The 19,709-nt window shown below is 42.4% G+C and overlaps 2 protein-coding genes across 2 annotated transcripts; both read left to right on the top strand.

Moving 5' to 3' along the window:
• Positions 1-6,841: 6,841 nt before the first annotated feature.
• LOC148215564 (olfactory receptor 14A16-like) lies at positions 6,842-7,783 on the top strand. The gene has a single exon (XM_088142968.1). It carries the CDS (start codon positions 6,845-6,847, stop codon positions 7,781-7,783), a length of 939 nt encoding a protein of 312 aa, XP_087999094.1. The 5' UTR covers positions 6,842-6,844.
• A 7,048-nt stretch (positions 7,784-14,831) lies between these two features.
• On the top strand, positions 14,832-15,770 carry LOC148215563 (olfactory receptor 14A16-like). The gene has a single exon (XM_088143055.1). It carries the CDS (start codon positions 14,832-14,834, stop codon positions 15,768-15,770), a length of 939 nt encoding a protein of 312 aa, XP_087999181.1.
• Positions 15,771-19,709: the final 3,939 nt, after the last annotated feature.

Genomic DNA, 19,709 nt, shown 5'->3' with positions numbered 1-19,709 from the left:
CTGGCAGGGGGGGGGGGCCAGCTCAGTATTACACCGAGCCAGTCCAGATGACGATCGGGAGTCATCGGGAAGAACTGAGATTTGTGGTGGTCCCGGTGGCCGACTACGCGGTGGTACTCGGCTTGGCATGGCTGCAGCGGCGGAACCCACGAGTCGACTGGACGGCGGAGGCAGTGCGGTTCGGGGTGGACAGACCGGCGAGGTGCGAGAGCATAGGGGACCGAGCTGTGGAGACGGAGGCGGCCGCAACCACCGACGGGCAAGTGGAGGGTCTGGGACACCGGGAGACGGGACGAGAGCAGACGGAGCCTGAGACCCGGGCAGCAACAGCAGCAGCAGCAGCGCCGGGACCCCGGAGACCCGCCACGATCCCGAGGCTTGGGGAGGCAGCGGCGACTGGCGAGACAACCGCAAAGCGAGAGGCTGGGCCCGGGGAACCCACGACGGGCGGCGGAATCCCGAGGCAGTATCGAGACCTGGCGGCAGCGTTCGGGGAGAAGGAGTCCGACCAGCTCCCACCACACTGGCCCAGTGATTGCGCCATCGAGTTAGAGCCAGGAGCGACCCTGCCTAAGCCGAAAATGTACTCCCTGTCAAGGAGGGAGATGGGGGCTCTGCGGGAGTTCATAGACAAGAACCTAGTGTGGGGATTCATCCAACCCGCGAAGTCACCATTAGCGGCCCCGGTACTATTCCGGGAGAAGAAGGATGGCTCGCTCCGAATGTGCGTGGACTACCGGGGGCTGAATGCAATCAGCACGGAGTACAAATACCCCCTCCCCCTGATGAAGGACTTGATGTCGCATCTGTCTAAGGGGAGGGTGTTCACAAAACTGGACTTGCGTGAAGCTTACTTCAGAGTCAGGATCCGCGCAAAAGATGAGTGGAAGACGGCATTCAACACGGCGCTCAGAAGCTACCAGTTTTCCGTGATGCCGTTCGGATTAAAAGGGGCCCCGGGGGTATTTATGCAGCTAATAAATGAGGTGCTGCACGACCTACTCTACCGGGGCGTCCTGGTCTACCTGGACGACATCTTCATCTACACCGAAACCCTGGCGGAGCACGTGAGCCTGGTGCGCACGGTGCTCCAGAGACTGCTAAAGGCACAGCTGTACGCAAAGCTATCGAAATGCGAGTTCCATCGAGAGCAACTAGACTTCCTCGGCTACCAAATATCCAGCCGGGGAATTGAGATGGACCCGGCGAAAGTAAAGGATGTCCTGGGCTGGGAAGCGCCACGAACCCGGAGGCAACTCCAAAGCTTCCTAGGGTTTGCGAACTTCTATAGACAGTTTATCCCGAACTTCGCCCAAATCGCCCTTCCCCTAACTGACCTGCTAAAAACCAAGGGCACTGGGAAACCCCCCAAGCCCAGCATGGCACTTGCGTGGACTGCAGAATGCCAGGGGGCGTTTGAGGAGCTAAAACGGCGGTTCACAGTGGAGCCGATCCTGCACCATCCCGACCCAGACCGGCGGTTTATAATCCAAGTAGATGCGTCAGACGTGGCAACGGGGGCAGTCCTGCTCCAGCCCAGTCCGGAGGGGGCCATCCACCCATGCGCCTACGCCTCCCGCAAATTCACCAAGATGGAGAGGAGGCGGATGGTGTGGGAGAAAGAGGTGTACGCAGTCAAGTGGGCACTGGCCACGTGGAGGCATCTACTGGAGGGGGCAGCTGAACCGTTCGAGGTGTGGACGGACCATAAGAACCTTGAGGCCCTGAAGACCCCGCGTAAGCTATCCCCCAAACAGGCGCGGTGGTCCCAATACTTCGGGAGGTTCAGGTTCACACTAAAACACATCCCCGGGAAGCGCAACTTCCTAGCAGATGGACTGTCTCGCATGCCCCAGCATGCCAGCCTACGGGAGGAGATCGTGGACTCCATCATCCCTGCCAGCAGACTGGCTGCAAAGGCGGTGACCCGAAGCCAGACCAAGGGGGAGCGACGGGACACGGCGCCTGAAGTAAGGCAAGGGTTCGCGGAGGCGGCGGAGTGGGACGCTTGGCTCAAGCAGAACCAAGAGGCGCTAACCAGCCAAGAGGGGTTGTGGTGGCACGAAGGAAAGCTGTACGTGCCCGAGGGTTGCCGACGGGAGGTCATGGAAAGAGCCCACGACAGCCAGAGCGCGGGGCATTACGGCTTCGTAAAGATGCTCCACTTAATCCGGCGGCAGTTTTGGTGGCCCACGCTCCGTAAGGACGTGGAGGCGTACTCGGGGGGTTGCCCGGTGTGCGCGATGGCGAAAGGGGCCAAAGGCAAACCTAGAGGGCTACTCCAGTCGGTAGCGGAACCCGACGGCCCATGGCAAGAGGTCGCCATGGACTTCATAGTGGAGCTCCCGGAGAGTAAGGGGAAGACCGCCAGTTGGGTGGTTACGGACTTATTCTCCAAACAAGCGCACTTTGTAGCGTGCCGGCGAGTCCCCACGGCAGAGGGGTTGGCGAGACTGTTCGTGCAACATGTTTACCGGCTCCACGGCGCGCCCCGACGGGTCGTCAGCGATCGGGGCAGCAACTTCATCGCGCAGTTCTGGAGGGAGTTCCTGAAGCGGGTGGGGACGAAACAAGCCCTTTCTTCCGCGGCGCATCCGCAGACGGACGGAGCCACGGAACGCCTGAACGGGGGGCTCGAACAGTACCTGCGCTGCTATGTGGGGCACCAACAGGACGATTGGGCGGAGCTACTACCATTCGCAGAAGTGGCATACAACAACGCCGTCCACAAGAGTACCGGGTTCTCTCCGTTCAAAGTAGCCACCGGGAGAGACTTCGTCCCCATGCCGGAGTTGCCTCAGCCGGAATCCCAGGTCAACTCCCTGGACACCTGGTTCACCCAAATCGACGCGACCCGGCGAGCGGCGCATGCGGCATTGCAAAGAGCCAAAGCCGACTACAAGAAACACGCGGACCGCAAGAGGCTCCCCGAGGAGAAATGGAAAGTGGGGGACCAGGTGTATCTGTCAACCAAAAACCTAAAGACGCACCAGGCATCGAAAAAACTCAGCCCGAGGTTTGTGGGGCCGTTCCCCATTGCAGAGGTCATCAATCCAGTGACCGTCAGGCTGACGCTCCCGAAAAGCCTCGGGAAGATCCACCCGGTGTTCCATTGCAGCCTGCTAAAGCTGCACCAGCTGGGGAACGCCTGGCACAAGGCAGAGGGAGTGCCACCACCCATCATGGTCAGGGGGGAGCAGCACTTCGAGATCAACTAGATACTGGACACCCGGAGGCACAAGGGGCAGACCCAGCTCCTAGTGCAATGGAAAAATTTCCCCAAGTCCCACAGCGAATGGGTGAGTAAAACCCACATAAGGGCGCCGGACCTAGTGCGGGACTTTTACAATAAATACCCCGGGAAGCCGAAGTAGAGCCGGGGGGGGAGTTGTCTTCAGGGGTGCGGTATGTCAGGTTCGGTCAGCACGGGGCTGCAGGGAAGCTCGCAGCCAGAGCACGCGGAATCCACCGGCGGTAGCTAGCGGGGAAAAGAGGAACTGAAAGCGCTGCTAATTAACGGGCCACCTGCGCCCAGCCAAACAGGAAAACCGCAGCGGAAGCTTTTAACTATAAACGGTGCGAGCCAGCAAGGAATGGGGCCGCAGGCAGCGAAACAAGATCGCAACGCAGCACAGAACCCGCGGGCTTGCACGTAACGGGGAGGAACCAACCCAGCCAGAGGGGGACTGGCAATCAAGGACAATGGACCCTGACCGATCCTGCCATCATGAACAATCAAGGGGGATTATTGGGGGGGCCAATAATCCGCAGCTGCAACGTGATCGCGGGGCGGGAAAAAACGCGGGAAGGGGGGAATATAACAAGTGATGCAATTGTACCAAGCCAGTCCTGGCTTTGCTTGTGACTACTACGTTACGCATGAGTAAACCTTCTTTGTGAACCACACGTGTCACGAGAGTTTCTCTGTCGAACGGGGCAAACCTTACACTCCTGGGTTCTGGATGGGAGGTGATTGTGGCACACAAACAAAAAGGCCAATGAACAGAAACCCTACCCCACGCAAAAACCATTCCTGTACTGTCCAAGACCTGTTCCAGAGTGCCAAAACTGCACTAAGCAAAGTGCAGTTTGTTGGATTTGGCTTACATTGTGGCAAACCTGGGGAGTACATCTTGGACTCCAAAGGACTGATGAAGAAGGACTGGTTGTTTCAGTTAGATGGTTTTGGGAAGTGGAGGCTGGGCAGAACGGCAAGTGCTTGCCTCCTTCGGTTGAGAGATTGGGGGGGGGGGGGTTGTAACTAGCCTGGTTGTAAATTTACTTCCCTATTGACCTAGGTGGAAGAACCTGGGTGGGGCTTGTGTGAGTATGGTGGCGTTTGACTGGGGTGTGTGTGGTAGATAAAGTCCCCTAGCTTGGCTGTGGGTGAAGCACCAGGTGTTGGGGTTGTTGCCTATTCCTATCTCAACAGAAAGTGTTGGAGATTTTGATGGGGTTTGTTGGGTGGGAGGGGTTGGTGAGGGTCGGGGGGGCATGCTGTTAGGCAAGGGTATTAGGCAGGTCTCTATAAGGTCATAAGAACCACAGCTGCTGCTTCTGTTTTAGAAGATCAATCTCCACTTCCAGCAGGAGACGTTGAAAGTAAGAGAAAGATAAAAAATGGACACCATCCATTTTGAAACTTATGTTCAACAGCTTTGTGGAATAGATTAAGGAAAAAACCTTTGGGAAAGGAGATGCTTCCCTAACCTATGCTATTAGTCAAAATAGGGTGCAAGGAAGGCAAAGCCAGGCCTGTCTGCTGACAGAAGTCTCTCTTGCCCCTCTCTGGAGTTTAACTCATAGGCACCTAAGCCAAGATTTAAGCTAAGAAAGTGTGGCCAAGGAGGCCATTCTTGACTCCCCTGGGCTGCATTTTGTTATCCAGATGAAAGTTATTTGAACAATGGCTGTTCAAATGGTTCTCCTTTGCATAAGGGAAGAAATATTGCAAGTTTGCCATGACAACAGAATTGCTGCACATGGGGGAATATTTAAAGGTTTGCATTTGGTGCTCAATTAATTATGGTGGCTGAACATAAGAGAAGATGTCAAGGAGTCAGTTTCATCCTCTCACCTCATCATCAGTGCAAGACAATCCCTGCAAGGAGAGCAGGTTTACCACATCCACTTGATTCTGATCATTTCCCATGGGACTGAAAGAAACTCTAATGGGCTTTCATGATTCTCCTGTTGTACCTCAGAAAGTAGCATTTCTGAAACTCCTGTGACATCTGTTTTCTTGATGGTCTAACTTGGAAGAACAGTACCTTGGTTTTTTTAGTATAATAATGGAAAATGTGTAAAGAATGCCTTTGCTGAAATTAGTGTTTTACAGATTGGGCACATGAATTATCATGGATTTTCATATTCAGATAATGCTGTGCTGTTGGCTGAGATCCTAAATTATTTGGAAGGAATGTCAGATTGATTACATGATGTTTAAATGTGCATAGATCTGAAAATGAATGTATAAGGCCAAATTCATTGGGTTTACAGGAAAAGGGGAATAAACAGCTGCAAATTATAAAAATGGTGAAAAATCAGGTCGATAACAAGTTGATAAATTTGTGGATCTTGGCAGAATGATCATCAGAGACAAGGAAAAGGATAAACTAATTTTGAGTAATGGAAATGTTGGCAAAAAGGTTCTGAGTAGCACATGGTCTGCTGAAAGCAATGAATGTTTATTTAAAGAAGCAAAAAAGAAAAAAAAACACATGGCAGTTTATAAGAATATTGTTCCTTACTAAGGGATGTATCTTCTTAATTACAGTCTCTTCATTTGGGAGTCATTACAGCCTGATAACCTATGTGTATGTCATATTTAGAAGGGAAAATGTATGAGACGGGAAGATATAGAACTTGGTTAAGCACTGCACATCAATATGGGATTTGTTATGTTCCCCAAGGAGTGACTCCCTGAAACACAACAGAAAACAAAGATGATGCCATTTCTTCCATTTTTGTGGCAAAAAGTATCTTCTTCAAAAGTCCATTTATTCTCAGGGAGATTGGCAGAATCATCCTGGAAGCAAATAAGCAGAGGTAAGAGGTTTTTCCTTGGTATATGCTTCTCTTCATTTCAGTTCTTGTAAGAATAAGAACAATAACTTTGCTTTGTTATTTTATGTAATAATAATGCTTCTTGATCTAGTCTCAGGGGAAGAATTTAAAATTTTAAGTTTGGTTTGTAGTGATGCAACTTGAAAGCAATCTTTTTGATCTTAAGAAAGTATTTTAATGATTTCATCAGATTATTTTAGAGCACTTTATTGGACATAGTTCTAAGTGCATTTATAAACTGGCAGAATAGGCTGCTGAATATATAATACCAAGAATGGGATATTCAAGACTGGCATACTGAGAAACATCTGATTATCTTAAGGTGGTCAATCTGAAAAAACCAAGATGACTCTATCAGGTAAATATAATCTTTACTCTACAATCCTATATCCACATACGTGTACTCACAAAGCAAACTCCATTTGGACTTGCAAATTGGGAGCAAAAGCTACAGAATATCTATGTATCTTAAAAAACACTGCAAAACAGACAGACAACTCTATACAATAACTATATTACCACATGTTCAATTCTGAAAAGAAAAGAAAAAAAAATCATATGTAGAAAATGAGTAAATGCATATCTTCTCAATAAGAGTGATGTCTCCTCAATCTCAGTCTGCTATAGGAATCTCTTTTAAGTATTGCTATAACTAATAATACTTTTGCATATATGGATATGAATAATACGTTTGGCAAGACCATTTTCCCAGTTTTGTTACCTCTACTAATCTCCAATCATAATTTGTTTTTTTGTCCAGAATGACTAAAAAACTAGAATGGCCAACCAATCCACCGTGTTGGAATTCATTCTGATGGGATTTTCTGATGACCGTGATTTACAACTTCTGCTTTTTTTCTTCCTTCTCTTCATTTATTTGATAGCTTTGGTTGGGAATTTACTCATTGTGTTTGCTGTGATCCTGAACCACCACCTTCATACCCCTATGTATTTCTTTTTGGTCAATTTATCCCTGACTGATATTTGTTACATCACAACCACCATCCCCAAATCAATGGCAGTCTCATTAACAGATAGCAAAATGATTACGTTTCCTGGATGTGTTGCTCAGGTCTTCTTAGTTATTGCTTGTGTAGGTTCTGAGGTTGCCTTGCTCACCATCATGGCTTATGATCGTTACGTCGCTATCTGCCATCCTCTGCGATATAGCCTTATCTTGAACTGGGATGCATGTAGCCAAATGGCAGTTGCTTCCTGGATTAGTTCCCTCATCCATGCATTGCTGCAAACCACCATAACTTTTCAATTACATTTTTGTGGACTGAACATCATTGGTCAGTTTTTTTGTGATCTTCCTCAGTTACAAAAGATTTCTTGCACTGATACAAAACTCAACCAAATTGCGATTTGGACAACTGGATTCATTGTGTGCATATTTTGTACAGGATTTGTTTTTGCTTCTTATGGATACATCTTCTCTGTCATCCTAAAAATTCCATCGGTTGACGGTAGATATAAAACCTTCTCAACTTGCAGTCCACACTTGACAGTATTTTCTTTATTTATCATCACAGCTATGTTTTCATATTTGCGGCCACAAACTCTTTCTTCTCCCATGATGGATTTACTCTCTGCTGTTTTGTATGCAGTTTTGCCTCCAGTTCTGAATCCCATTATTTATAGCTTCCGAAACAAAGATATCCAAGAATCTCTGAGGAAAATAGTACCAATAATTAAAATAATTTTCTTAGCCTGAGTGATTCCTCTTCAATCTGAGGGGCATAACATTATGTTCTTGTATAGAATGTGAATGTTTCTGCATCTGTTTCTCCCTCTGTTGCTGTTACTGAATGTATTGAGTATTTCACAGGCCTCTGTTTTTACTTGTTGGATATGATTGCATGTAATGGGGTGAGATAGGTGAAGAGATACCTTAACAGAAATGGTTTATTGCATAGTCAGGGAACTAAGTTCTCTATTCTTAATTTTTAATAATGTTATAATTGTTACATATTTCCTTTTGTGCCTATACTATTTCCTCAATAAGAAGTTTGATTCATTTCATTTTTAAAAGTATAGTTATAAGAGATTTCTAACAAGATTCCTTGGTATATTTAACTAATGACAAAAACTAATACTAGATTTTATTTTTTAATTTACTCTGGGGTTAAGGTAGCTAAATAAGAAAAAAATAAAAAAAAAGATAATCGAAGGAAAGGTTTAATGCTTAATAAATCAATAATTTCAATAACTCAATAACTGGCAAAATCTTATTCTTTAATATATATATATATTTATGTACCTTAATCATAATTTTCCAGATACATATAAAGCTAATGTCAGGATTACCTGAGGCATCAGATTATTTGTAATCACAGATTTGCTTGAAAGCTATTATCAAATGGTAACTTTTAAGATGATACTTGGGAAAATCGATCTATCTATCTATTTTTCTATATCTCAATCGTCTATCTTTCAAATCAACTCTTTTATTCAGATTAACTCTATGCATTAGGGATACACAAGAACTACCTATTTACATCACAACTTGATTATGAACTCGTAAGTTGAAACAGGGGACAGATGAATGGCTGTATTTAGAGATGGAAACTTCATTACCTGAAATGGAAGGTTATTACCTGAAAAGCAAGAGTTAAATGTCCACGCCAGAGAAAGTAGTTCCTGAGTTAATTCATGGTGCACTGACAAAAGAATCCAGAGTTGGGAGTGTGTTGCTTAAAATGCTACACTGAAGAATAATGAAGAGAATAAGATGCCACTGCTGAGATGAATAAGGGAAGTGTTAGTGAGGTAGAAATACAGTCAAGGAAATTAGGCAGGACTCCATAAAAGAATGGGAATTCAAGCTGCTACATCTGTTTTGGAAACTCCATTCCTACTTCTATCAGGAGGTATTGAAAGTAAGACAAATAGACACTGCCCAGTTTGAAACTTGCATTCAACAGCCTCTGTGGAATGAATAAAGGAAATAAAGTTTTGGAAAGGAAAATTCAAAAATCACCGGGGGGGGAGGGGAGGGGAGGAGAGAAAAAATGTAGGTTAAAATTTACAAACTTAAAAGAAATTCTAGAGAGGAGGAAATTTGTTATCTCTCCACATAAGTAGAGAACAAAAGATCTGAGCTTAAAGAAAACATTACTTCTTTTTCATCTATTACATTACATTAATATGGGATGAAACATTTGAAATCAGGCATTGTATAATCCTATCAGCTCACTTGCCCTCTTTCCTGACTCCTCTATGCATATTGCATCATTGGAAGATCTGAAGATCAGGTTAGGAACAGATTGTCATGGAGAAAATCTATGTGGCTACTAAGAGATGACAACAACTTGATAGCACATAATAAAATCCATGTATACAGGTAATCCTTGGTTAATTACGGTAATTGGGACCGGAATTTCTATTGCTAAGTGATGCAGTTGTACAGCATGATGTCACGTGACCCTGTCACTTGGCAATGGAAGTTCCAGCAATCCCCAGTTACTGTTGTTAAGCAAGGACCATGCAGGTCATTAAGCAAGGATCTCACATGATTGCGACTTCTCACTTCCTGCCAGCTTCCCCATTGACTTTGCTTGTTGGAAGCCAACAGGGAAGATTGCAAATTGTAATTAAGTGACAGTTGGAAATTTGGACCAGTTGCCATGTATCTGGATTATGATCACGTAACTATGGGGACAATGTGCCAGCCAGAACTTTGAGGACCAGTCATAGCTACCACTCATTTAGCACCACTGCATGTTTGAATGGTCACTGATCCTTAAGCAAGGATCACCTGTGTTCACAGCATCTACATTTTGTATAAACATTTTCCCTTTGTTAACAGATAAGGATCAATTTTGGGCAGCTAAAAACTAAGGTGGTTTTGCTAAATCATAACTTTAATAGGATTTACATCAAGTTCACCTAGTTATCTTTTCCTTCTCCTTGCATATTTTGCTGCTTCATATTTTCCATTTTCAGCCAAATTCCCTCCACATTCAACAGACTAAATTTATTTAAAATATCCATGAACCTGTGGGTGACCTTGACTTGTGAATACAGCATTGCATACACTTTTCAATAATGTATTTATAGCTTGCATCTTACAACTCTCACCAAAATGTTTCAGAATGATCACATATCCTCACCATAAAGGTCTTTTTTATTTCTATTTTTAAATTATATCTCTCTCTCTATCTATCATCTATCATCCAGATGTTTCTGTTAAGTTTGGCTACACAAATTCTGGGCAGTAGCCAAAGCAATTATTGGCATACAGCTTCCTCTATCTTTGTGTAATGGTATGTGAGAAACATCTTGAAAGACAGGGTGAAGAGATGCTGCCTAGGGAATGGTCAGATAGAGAGGGCATAGCCCACAGCTGTTTAATGGGTGAAGAAAGAGGATGAGAAGGGACCCTCCCTAACTTCTCAGACTGTAAAGGAGATGGTGGGAGATTTGTACTTCCAGATTTGGAAGATTCTGTTAACGTAGCCTTATATTTAAGTAGAATTAGCTCATCTGGCCATGTTTCTTGGTCTACCTGGGAAGGCTGACATCAATCTTGCAAGTCTCCTACTCACTTCCAAAGAGAGGAACTTCAAGAATGGTCTCTGATCTTCAAAGAACCCCACTATCCACCAAGCATCTGGCAACAGTGTTGTTGCAACTCCAATAGCAAGTGGATGCACAGATGGCCAATTTGCAGAATGCCATGATACAACTAATGCAACAACTGGGGCAGAATTTGCTTTAATCCATGGCAGCACAATAGATGATGGCTCAGCCAATGCTCCTGTGTTCCTATGGGAGCTTGCTGGAGAAGTTTAGAGGGGACCAGGATCAATTCCGGACATTCACCAGTCAATGTGAAATGTTTATGGCAGGCAAGCAAGTGGAATTTCCCACAAATCACACCAAAGTGACGTTTGTGCTGAGCTTGCTGAAGGAAGCAGCAGCTAGTGGGCAATACCATTTGTTGAGGGGAAAGATCCAGTGCTGGACAACTGTCAGGACTTCATGCATAAACTGAAAGGACACTTTGGGGATCCCATACCAAGAATCACTGCTAGTTGAGAGATCTGGAAGCTCAAGCAGGGACATAGGAGAATAAGGGCATATATTTCAGACTTTAAATTACATGCTGGCAATATAGAGTGGAATGACTTAACCCTGACTGACCAGTTCACCATCATGGCTTATGATTGTTATGTTGCCATTTGCCATCCTCTGCGATATAGTCTCATCTGGAACTGGGTTACCTGCAACCAAATGAGAGTTGCTTCCTGGATCACCACTCTTGTACATTCATCAGTACAAACTGTAATTACTTTCCAAGTAAAATTCTGTGGGCCAAACACAATTGGGTGACATTCCTCAGATACAAAAGATTTCTTGCACTGATTAAAAAACAAAACAAAACCAAGTTCTTGTCTGTGTCATTGGATTCACTGTGAATTCATTTTGCATTGGAATCATTTTTGCTTCTTATGGCCACACCTTGTCTGCTGTACTGAAGATTCCATCAGTTGAAGGAACTTGCAGTCCTCATTTGGCAGTCTTTTCTGTATTTATCATCACAGCTATGTTTTCATACAGGAGGCCACAACATCTTTCCTCTCCCACAATGGACTTACTGTGTGCTCTTTTTTTTAATGCAATTTTACCTCCCTTTCTGAATCCCATCATATATAGCTTTTGGACTATAAGGGAAATAGTACCAACAATTAAAAGAAAATTCTTAGCCTGATTGATCCATCTTTAATGCGATGGGCATAACTTTCAGACCTTGGGCAGAATGTGAATGTTTCTCCATCTTCATTTTTGTTCTGTTACTATAGACCTCAGGAGGGTCTCTCAGATTGCTGCAGGTGACTGCATGTAATGAGACAAGACAAGTAAAGAGATCCTGTTATAAAAGTGGTCATTGCACTAAGTCCTCAATTGTTTCTAATTGCTACATGACTACAAAGTTTTTTTTGTTGTTTTTGTTAAAAAAAGTCATTAGCGCAATTTTATGTTGTCTGCAAAATATTATATCTATACACTTTGAGTCACTGTTGACTCCTGGTGACTGCCAGAACTAGTCGCTGCAGTTTTCTTGGCAAGGTTTTTTGGAAGTGCTTTGCCATTGCCTCCTTCCTAGGACTGAAAGAGAGTGACTGGCCCAAGGCCACCAGCTGGCTTTGTGCCTAAGGTGGGACCAGAACCCCTGGTTTCTTGCCTGAAGGCTTGACCACTACACCATATTGGCTCTCATAAAAATGAATTAGAGACTACTAATTTCCCTCAATGAATAGTAGGTTTGTTTTTTAAAGGCATTTTACTGTATAACGCCTTGCTATATGAAAATATTCCTTTTGATAGTTAGCCAAAAAAAAAAAAAAATGGCCACTAGATTTTTATTTGTTTGAGGGGCATTGTATTTACAAAAAATGCTTCCATTTTTTGTAAATACAAAATATATGGTCTGACAAAAATATATAAATGGTCTGACAAAGCCACATCACAAACCTGTCCTCTAAACTTCTTGTACCTACAATTACAAAGCAGATTTCACTGTATTTCATTCAGCATTAGACTAATTCAAACAGGAATCAGGAAACATGAATTAGCAATTGTTATTGTTCCTGTTATGGTACTAGAGTACCTGCTTTGAGCTATTTAAATCAGAAGCATCAATGTGCATCTATGAATACTTGAAGGCTACTCCATAGCAGTCATTCCTGGTCTTCCTCCATCAGCTCTGCTCTTGTATGGTGTGTGATCTATTGATGTTGGGCTAAAGAACAAAGGACCTCAGGTCTGCCCTGCAGTGCTGAAATCGTTGTTGTAGAGGGTCCTCCTGAGGTCTGTAGCTCAGAAATGGGGAATTTCCCACTGGCAGGAAGTCCTGTATCATGACAGTTTTCAGCTTGTCAATGAACACCTCCCTGCTAAGGTCTGGTGGCTGTAATTAGCCTAGACAACAGAAAGAATGAAAATCTGTGTAAATGCAGTGATATAATGAACCACAAGCTGGTGTCTGAACACAGCCCATGATATTATTTTACGGCTTAATGTATGTTGTGCAAAAGCCAAGTGTGATTCCATAATGCAGCTTCCAAGACCACTGGGAACAAAAATGCTTCTTCATGGAATTGTGATAGTCCCCAAGGGATCACTCTCTGAAGTACTGCAGAAAACAACAGTGACAAAATATTCCTTGCTGTGTGCTACATATGAATGTACCAGTAAGATCACAGTCAAGCCAAATGGCACACAGATCTTCCAAAAGAACAAAGGTAAGTACAATCTTTTCAGTTTATCTCCAAGAATGACCAGTGTTTCTAAAGATGCTCAACATTTTGGTTCTGAGAGTGACATTCAGTTTAATGTAATTATTAGAAATCTATGTAATATGTAACTTTAAAAAGTGCTCTTTTTTAAAAATTGAGTACAATGTCAGCCATGTATTGTCTTACTGAAATATGAGTAACTATGTTGTTATTATATTTATATTATTATATACCTTAATAGTGTTGTATAATAAGGATGTGGACAACATCTGCATCTGCTGTCTTATGTACAGAACTGTCCTAATAATGGAATAAAAGCCAAATACATTACTAGTTTTAGTATTAGCAATAGTATTTAATGCATTTCATACTTCTTCCTATAAAATAGTACAACAAAACAGTTCAAAACAATCTCTCTCTCTCTCTCTCTCTCTCTCTCTCTCTCTTTCTTTCTCTCTCTCTCCCCATCACAAGGGGAAAAAAAGGCAATAGAAAAACTACCCTCAGAAGCAAAAACAATTCATCCAATGTTCAAAGAAAGACCAAATAAAGGGACAGCAGTCTTTAAGACTTAACAGTATGGACCTTAGGTTTCAGAGGAGCAAAGCTTCCAGACCGAGCAATTGCAAGATAAGTAGCTTATTGTACTTATGGTAAGGTCTCCTTAGATGATTTCATCAGTAAGTAAAATCTGTCAGACATCCTGATCCCAAGTAATGTTGACCATCATCTAACTGTACCATATCATGTTCTACATTAGTTCAGGACCCTAAAGAAGTCTAAGGAGTATCAAGCATTCCCTGCCTCTGAATGCTGGAATCATAACACAATCAGGATTCTATATCTGTCATTTGTATTGCCTTAAATCAGGGGTCACCAAATTCTTCAGCTCATCAACACTTTTATGAAGTTTCAGATTGTTCATCAACCCCCAACTATTTATTATAAGTAATTTATTTAATAAATACTTCTTTAATAGTACTATGGAGGAGAAGGAGAAGGAGAAGGAGAAGGAGAAGGAGAAGGAGAAGGAGAAGGAGAAGGAGAAGGAGAAGGAGAAGGAAAAGGAGAAGGAGAAGGATGGATAGTCCAATTGACCCTTAGGGGTCGATATTGACTACTTTGGGGAACCCTGCCTTAAATACTGTAACAAAGGAAACAGGGCAATTCTCACAATATAAAATATGAAGGAGCCATTCAGAATTGAGGGAGGGGGAAGAAAGAAAGAAATAGGGTGGGAGTGGTGAATTAAAACTTCCCTACCTGGTCCCAGGGAAGGCCACTTACATGTACTTTAGAAAACAGAGTTGCCATCTGAATATTTGAAGTAACTTAATATTTTCAGCAGTTTGGATTGTGACTGGTTAGCTGTACTGCCCACTCTATTGATAATCCATTCTTACAATATTGTGAGATGAGGAATTTATAAAATGATAGGGAAAAAATGTAAAATTTATGTTGTTCACAGACTGACTATCATTTAACCACTCTGTGCAGGATTCAAATACCAACCAATTCAAAATGGCCAACCAATCTACTGTGAGAGAGTTTGTTCTGATGGGATTTTCTGATGAACGGGATTTGCAAATGCTGTACTCTCTGATGTTTCTTATTGTTTACATGACAACCTTAACAGGAAATGGTCTCATTGTAATAGCAGTGGCACTCGACCACCACCTTCACAGTCCAATGTACTACTTTTTGGTCAACCTCTCCCTTTTAGATATCTGTTCCATCTCTACGACAGTTCCCAAATCCATAGCTGTTTCATGGACAAACAACAAACAGATTTCCTTTGCTGGATGTGTCACTCAGACCTTTTTAATGGTCACATTTGTTGGTGGTGAGCTTGCTTTGTTAACCATCATGGCTTATGACCGTTATGTAGCCATCTGCCGTCCTTTGCAATATAGGCTGATCATGAACTGGAATGCCTGCATTCAAATGGTAGCAATTTCCTTCATATGCAACTTGATCCATGCGGGGTTAGAAACCAGTATGACTTTTCATTTAAAATTTTGTGGGTCCAATGTGATTGGCCAGTATTTCTGTGACATTCCTCAATTACAAAAGATTTCTTGCACAGATACAAAAGTCAATCAAATGCTTATCCTTGTTCTTGGGGTCTTTCTGGACTCCTTTTTTTTTGCATTCATCTTTGCTTCCTATACCTATATCTTCTCGGCAGTGATGAAAATTCCATCAGTTCAAAGCAGGCACAAAGTTGTTTCAACCTGTACTCCCCACCTAACTGTTTTTTCTTTATTTATCGTCACAGCTGTATTTTCATATTTGAGGCCCAAATCACTCTCTACTCCTTCTGTGGATTTGCTTTCTGCTGTTTTGTACACAGCTTTGCCACCAGTTTTGAATCCTATTATTTACAGCTTCAGGAACAAGGACATACAAAAGGCCCTCCTGAAAATTCTGAAAAAAAAAAATAAGCATTTTGTGACATGATTGCAGTCATTGATATCTTCTTTACAAAATGATAAGCATGGTACACGTGTGATGATATCTAGCATTTGCAGCTATATTTCTTTCCAGTAATTACTAATGTATTGTCTTAATATAACTTGTTTTTAATTCGAAGGTGGCTCCTTGTATTCAGAGATTCAATGGCTTTTTTAATGTCTCAATTATTTAATTTAACTTAAACCCCATCTTTCTGCCAGGAACTGGCAAGGGGCATACATGGTGTCCCCCCCACACACACACTTTTTTTTTTTCTTTCTCCATGACAACAATGGTGTGAGATAGGTTTGGCTAAGAGAGAATGATTGATCTGAAGTCACCCAATGAGCTTTCACAAATGAGAATGAACAAGAATCTGGATCTCCCTAATCCTCTTCTATCATCTTAACTATGCACTACATGTGCTGTTCAGATAGACAGATAGATTATAGAGAGACAGAGACAGAGACAGAGACAGAGACAGAGACAGAGACAGAGACAGAGACAGAGACAGAGACAGAGACAGAGACAGAGACAGAGACAGAGACAGAAATAGACAGGTAGTCCTCTTCTGTGATACATTATAAAAGAATATCTGCCATTCATAATAAATGATAAAAATCTACATGTTAGTAATCCAAAAATAGAGATCTGATTAATATGTTTCATATTTAAGTCTTTCCTTCTCTGTCTCTCTTTTTGTAACTGTGTCAAATTTTTAAACAGGTATTGTGTCAGTGCATCAGTTTTTGACAATTTCTGAATTCAAACTTGGATTGAGATCATTCTGACCAGTTGTTTATTTATGCAAGGTAGACCAAATGGGCTTCTTCTCCCTGTCCTAATTCAAAACTATCCTTGAAATTCTGGACCTGATTTCTCCTTTATTATCCTGGTCCTCCAATGCTTTACAAATGGAATTTCAGCAACAGACATGCCAGATAAGGAGATAAACAAACAAAATAAAAATAAACAGATAAGTAAATATGTATATATGGCCACTTTTATAAAACATGATGGTGATGAGTTGATAAAACAGGATGGTGTCCAATGATCAAAGAGCTCTCATGATCAAATTATCATTGGTCAACATCATGAATGAGATCCTTGCAAACAGACCCAATAGAGTCATTGTGAAAAAAACATTTGGCTGTAAAAATGCTCTACCATCTCACTTAGCAAAACTATGTACATATAAATGCCCTGAATTAATTTCATATATGATAACTGCTGCTAGAGTGCTTTGTGCTTTTTACTGAAAATCATGTTTAATTCCTTTATTAGAGGATTGACATTTAAACTATTAGAAAATGCATCAATGTCTCAAATATGTTCATACATCACAAACGTCTGATGTTAGCTTTAATTTTTGCAAGGGAGAGTGCAGCCCCTTTGCTTTGTTCCTGTCTGGTTTATCATTCTCGCCATCTTTTATTTTTCACTTGTTACAAATGGTCTTTTTATTGTTTTAGTTCTTGTGAGCCACTCAGAGACCTTGGGAGTTGGGTGGCATACAAATTTGATAATTTCATAAATAAATAGAAATACATTTAACCTTGAAATTGTCTGTGGAGTATAACTCTTTTCAAGGCTTGCTTCCATATAGTGGGTTTGGATTTTCTAGAGATAGAGTTTTAACTCTTTCACTCTGATTATTAATATTATATATACCTCAAAACTAAAGTCATATTTAACAATAATTAAACATAGTTTTGAAAGTGTTAAACTGTCATGAAACTCTTTTTACATTTGCTTTAATTCAAGGTGAGGTATAAGGACAAAAGTGAAATGATTGTTCACACTAAACTTAATCTAATAAGTCTCATGTTTAACAAATCCTAAAAATAACCCAATACATGACAAGGTTTTATTCGGTAAAGTATCTTTCATTTCATTCATACATTCTTTTCCAGACACAGATAAAGCTAGTGTCATGATCTGAAGCTTAGGACCCACATTTGAAACCCACATAAATGCTTCAACAATTTATACCAAATTGTAATTTTTAAGAAGATGGAAAATATATTTTTGAGAAGTAGTAACATCAACTCTTTTAGCCACATTAACTGTATGAGCATGGGATACTTCAGAACTATCCACACTATCAAACCTATATAATAACTCTTGTAAATGGAGATTTACTATTTTCATGAACATTTACATAATTCTTAAAATAGGAACTTTCCACCACATAGACGTTTTGATGTATTTTTTTTGAGGATATCCACTTCAACATGTATTCTGAGAATAACTAAAGTCCCATTCAATCATTTGTTCAGGAAATGTGAATTTGGTCTGTTTGCTGGAAATGAGGTACAAAATAAATTCTCCATCATCCTATCCTTAGAACTGCTAAAAATAGAAATTTTCATGTTTTTATTTTAATTATATATGTTGCATCATTTCTGTACTTCTGATGGCCCATGGACTCCTGGCAATGCACAAAAATTGCCCATAAAACATATAAACCGAAATTAATTGCTTCCTCTAACAAAACAGAACTGTAGGAAAATAAAGGACCACAGTAATTTTTGGTCTATGTTGCTATGTGCCAGCAAAGTTTTTGATCTCCAATGACTTGCATTACTGAGACCTGGCTGGGATCAGAAGGGGGGTTGCCCTTTCTGAAATATGCCTGGCTGAATTTCAGATGTGGCATAAGCCAAGACTCTGGGATGGGGATGGGGATTATCATCTGGGAATCTATTATGGCCTTCAGGGACACTGCACCGGACATTTCTGGATGTGACAGGGTGTTCATCAAGGTGGGCTCTGGGGATCAGTTGAGATTGTTGCTGTTGTATGAGCCTCCCTGCTGCATAGCAACCTCTATGCCTGAGCTCGTTGACTTCATCTCTGGATTGGCAGTGGAGTTCTCCAGACATATGTTCTTGGGGGACTTCAATCTGACTTCCTTAGGAATGGGGTCTGAAGTGGCTCAGGAGCTCATGGCCCCCATGACAGCCATAGGCTTATCCCAGGTCATCCAGAGCCTTATGTGGGACTGTGGTGGCACTCTAGATTTTCTGTACTGTCAGAGCAGTGGCTATGTGATCTGAACTTGGGTGAGTTTTTGGTGTCTCTTTATTCATGATCACATCATACCCTGATTTCCATGGATAACTCTAGTGCCACTATCCACTGCAGGGAAGCTGGACTTATTAGACTGGTCTGCCCCCAGCAACTGATGGCTGAATTTCGATTGTGGCATCAGCTGAGACTCTGGGAGAGGGGTGAGGTATGATCTCATCTTAAAGAGGTCTTGATCCACCCCCTTCGTAAGAAGCCACCACTAGACCCCCCTATACTGGACAATTTTTTCTAGGATCTAACCTCCTCTTCTGTGAGACTGTGTTCACAAGGTGGCTGTCCAACAGCTTCAGAAAACCTTGGATGAAGTGGATTATCTGTATCCTATTCAGTCAGGATTCAGACCAGTGTATGGGAGGGAAATGACATGGGTCATGCTTTTGGATGATCTCTGGCATAGGCTGATGGGGGTTCTGTATTCATCTTTGCCCTACTTGACCTATCGGTGGCTTTTGACATCATCAACCATGGTATCCTTCCGGGTCAGCTCAGAGGATTGGGAGTGGGTGTTTTGCTGGTTTACCTCCTTTCTTCAGGGTTAATCCCAGTTGGTGATAACTGGGGAGGAGAGGTCCCTCCCCTGGCCCCTTCTATGTGGGGTGCTGCAGTGTTCGGTACTCTCTTGTCTCCTTTTTAACATCTACATAAGACTGCTGGGTGAGTTCATCCATTGCCTTCGGGTGAGGTAACATCAGTGTGCTGAAGATACCCCATTATACCCCCCTGCCTCTGGTGAATAAATAAATTTGTGAATATCTTATCTTAGTTCCTGGAGGCTGTGGGGTCTGGATGTGGAAAAAATAGACTTCAGCTGAACCTTAGCAAGACTGAGTGTGTCTGGTTATTGGGGTCTAA

The sequence above is a fragment of the Python bivittatus genome, unplaced genomic scaffold, assembly GCF_059951505.1.
Source record: "Python bivittatus isolate LINGU-HERP-01145 unplaced genomic scaffold, Pbiv_v1 ctg000470_np1212, whole genome shotgun sequence".
NCBI lineage: Eukaryota > Metazoa > Chordata > Lepidosauria > Squamata > Pythonidae > Python > Python bivittatus.
Note: the sequence above shows the minus strand (reverse complement) of the source record. Positions and strands in the feature narration are given on the sequence as shown.

Bases quoted from the DNA above. Each gene is read 5' to 3' on its own strand.
- LOC148215564 (XM_088142968.1), top strand. From the start codon at position 6,845: ATGGCCAACCAATCCACCGTGTTGGAATTCATTCTGATGGGATTTTCT.
- LOC148215563 (XM_088143055.1), top strand. From the start codon at position 14,832: ATGGCCAACCAATCTACTGTGAGAGAGTTTGTTCTGATGGGATTTTCT.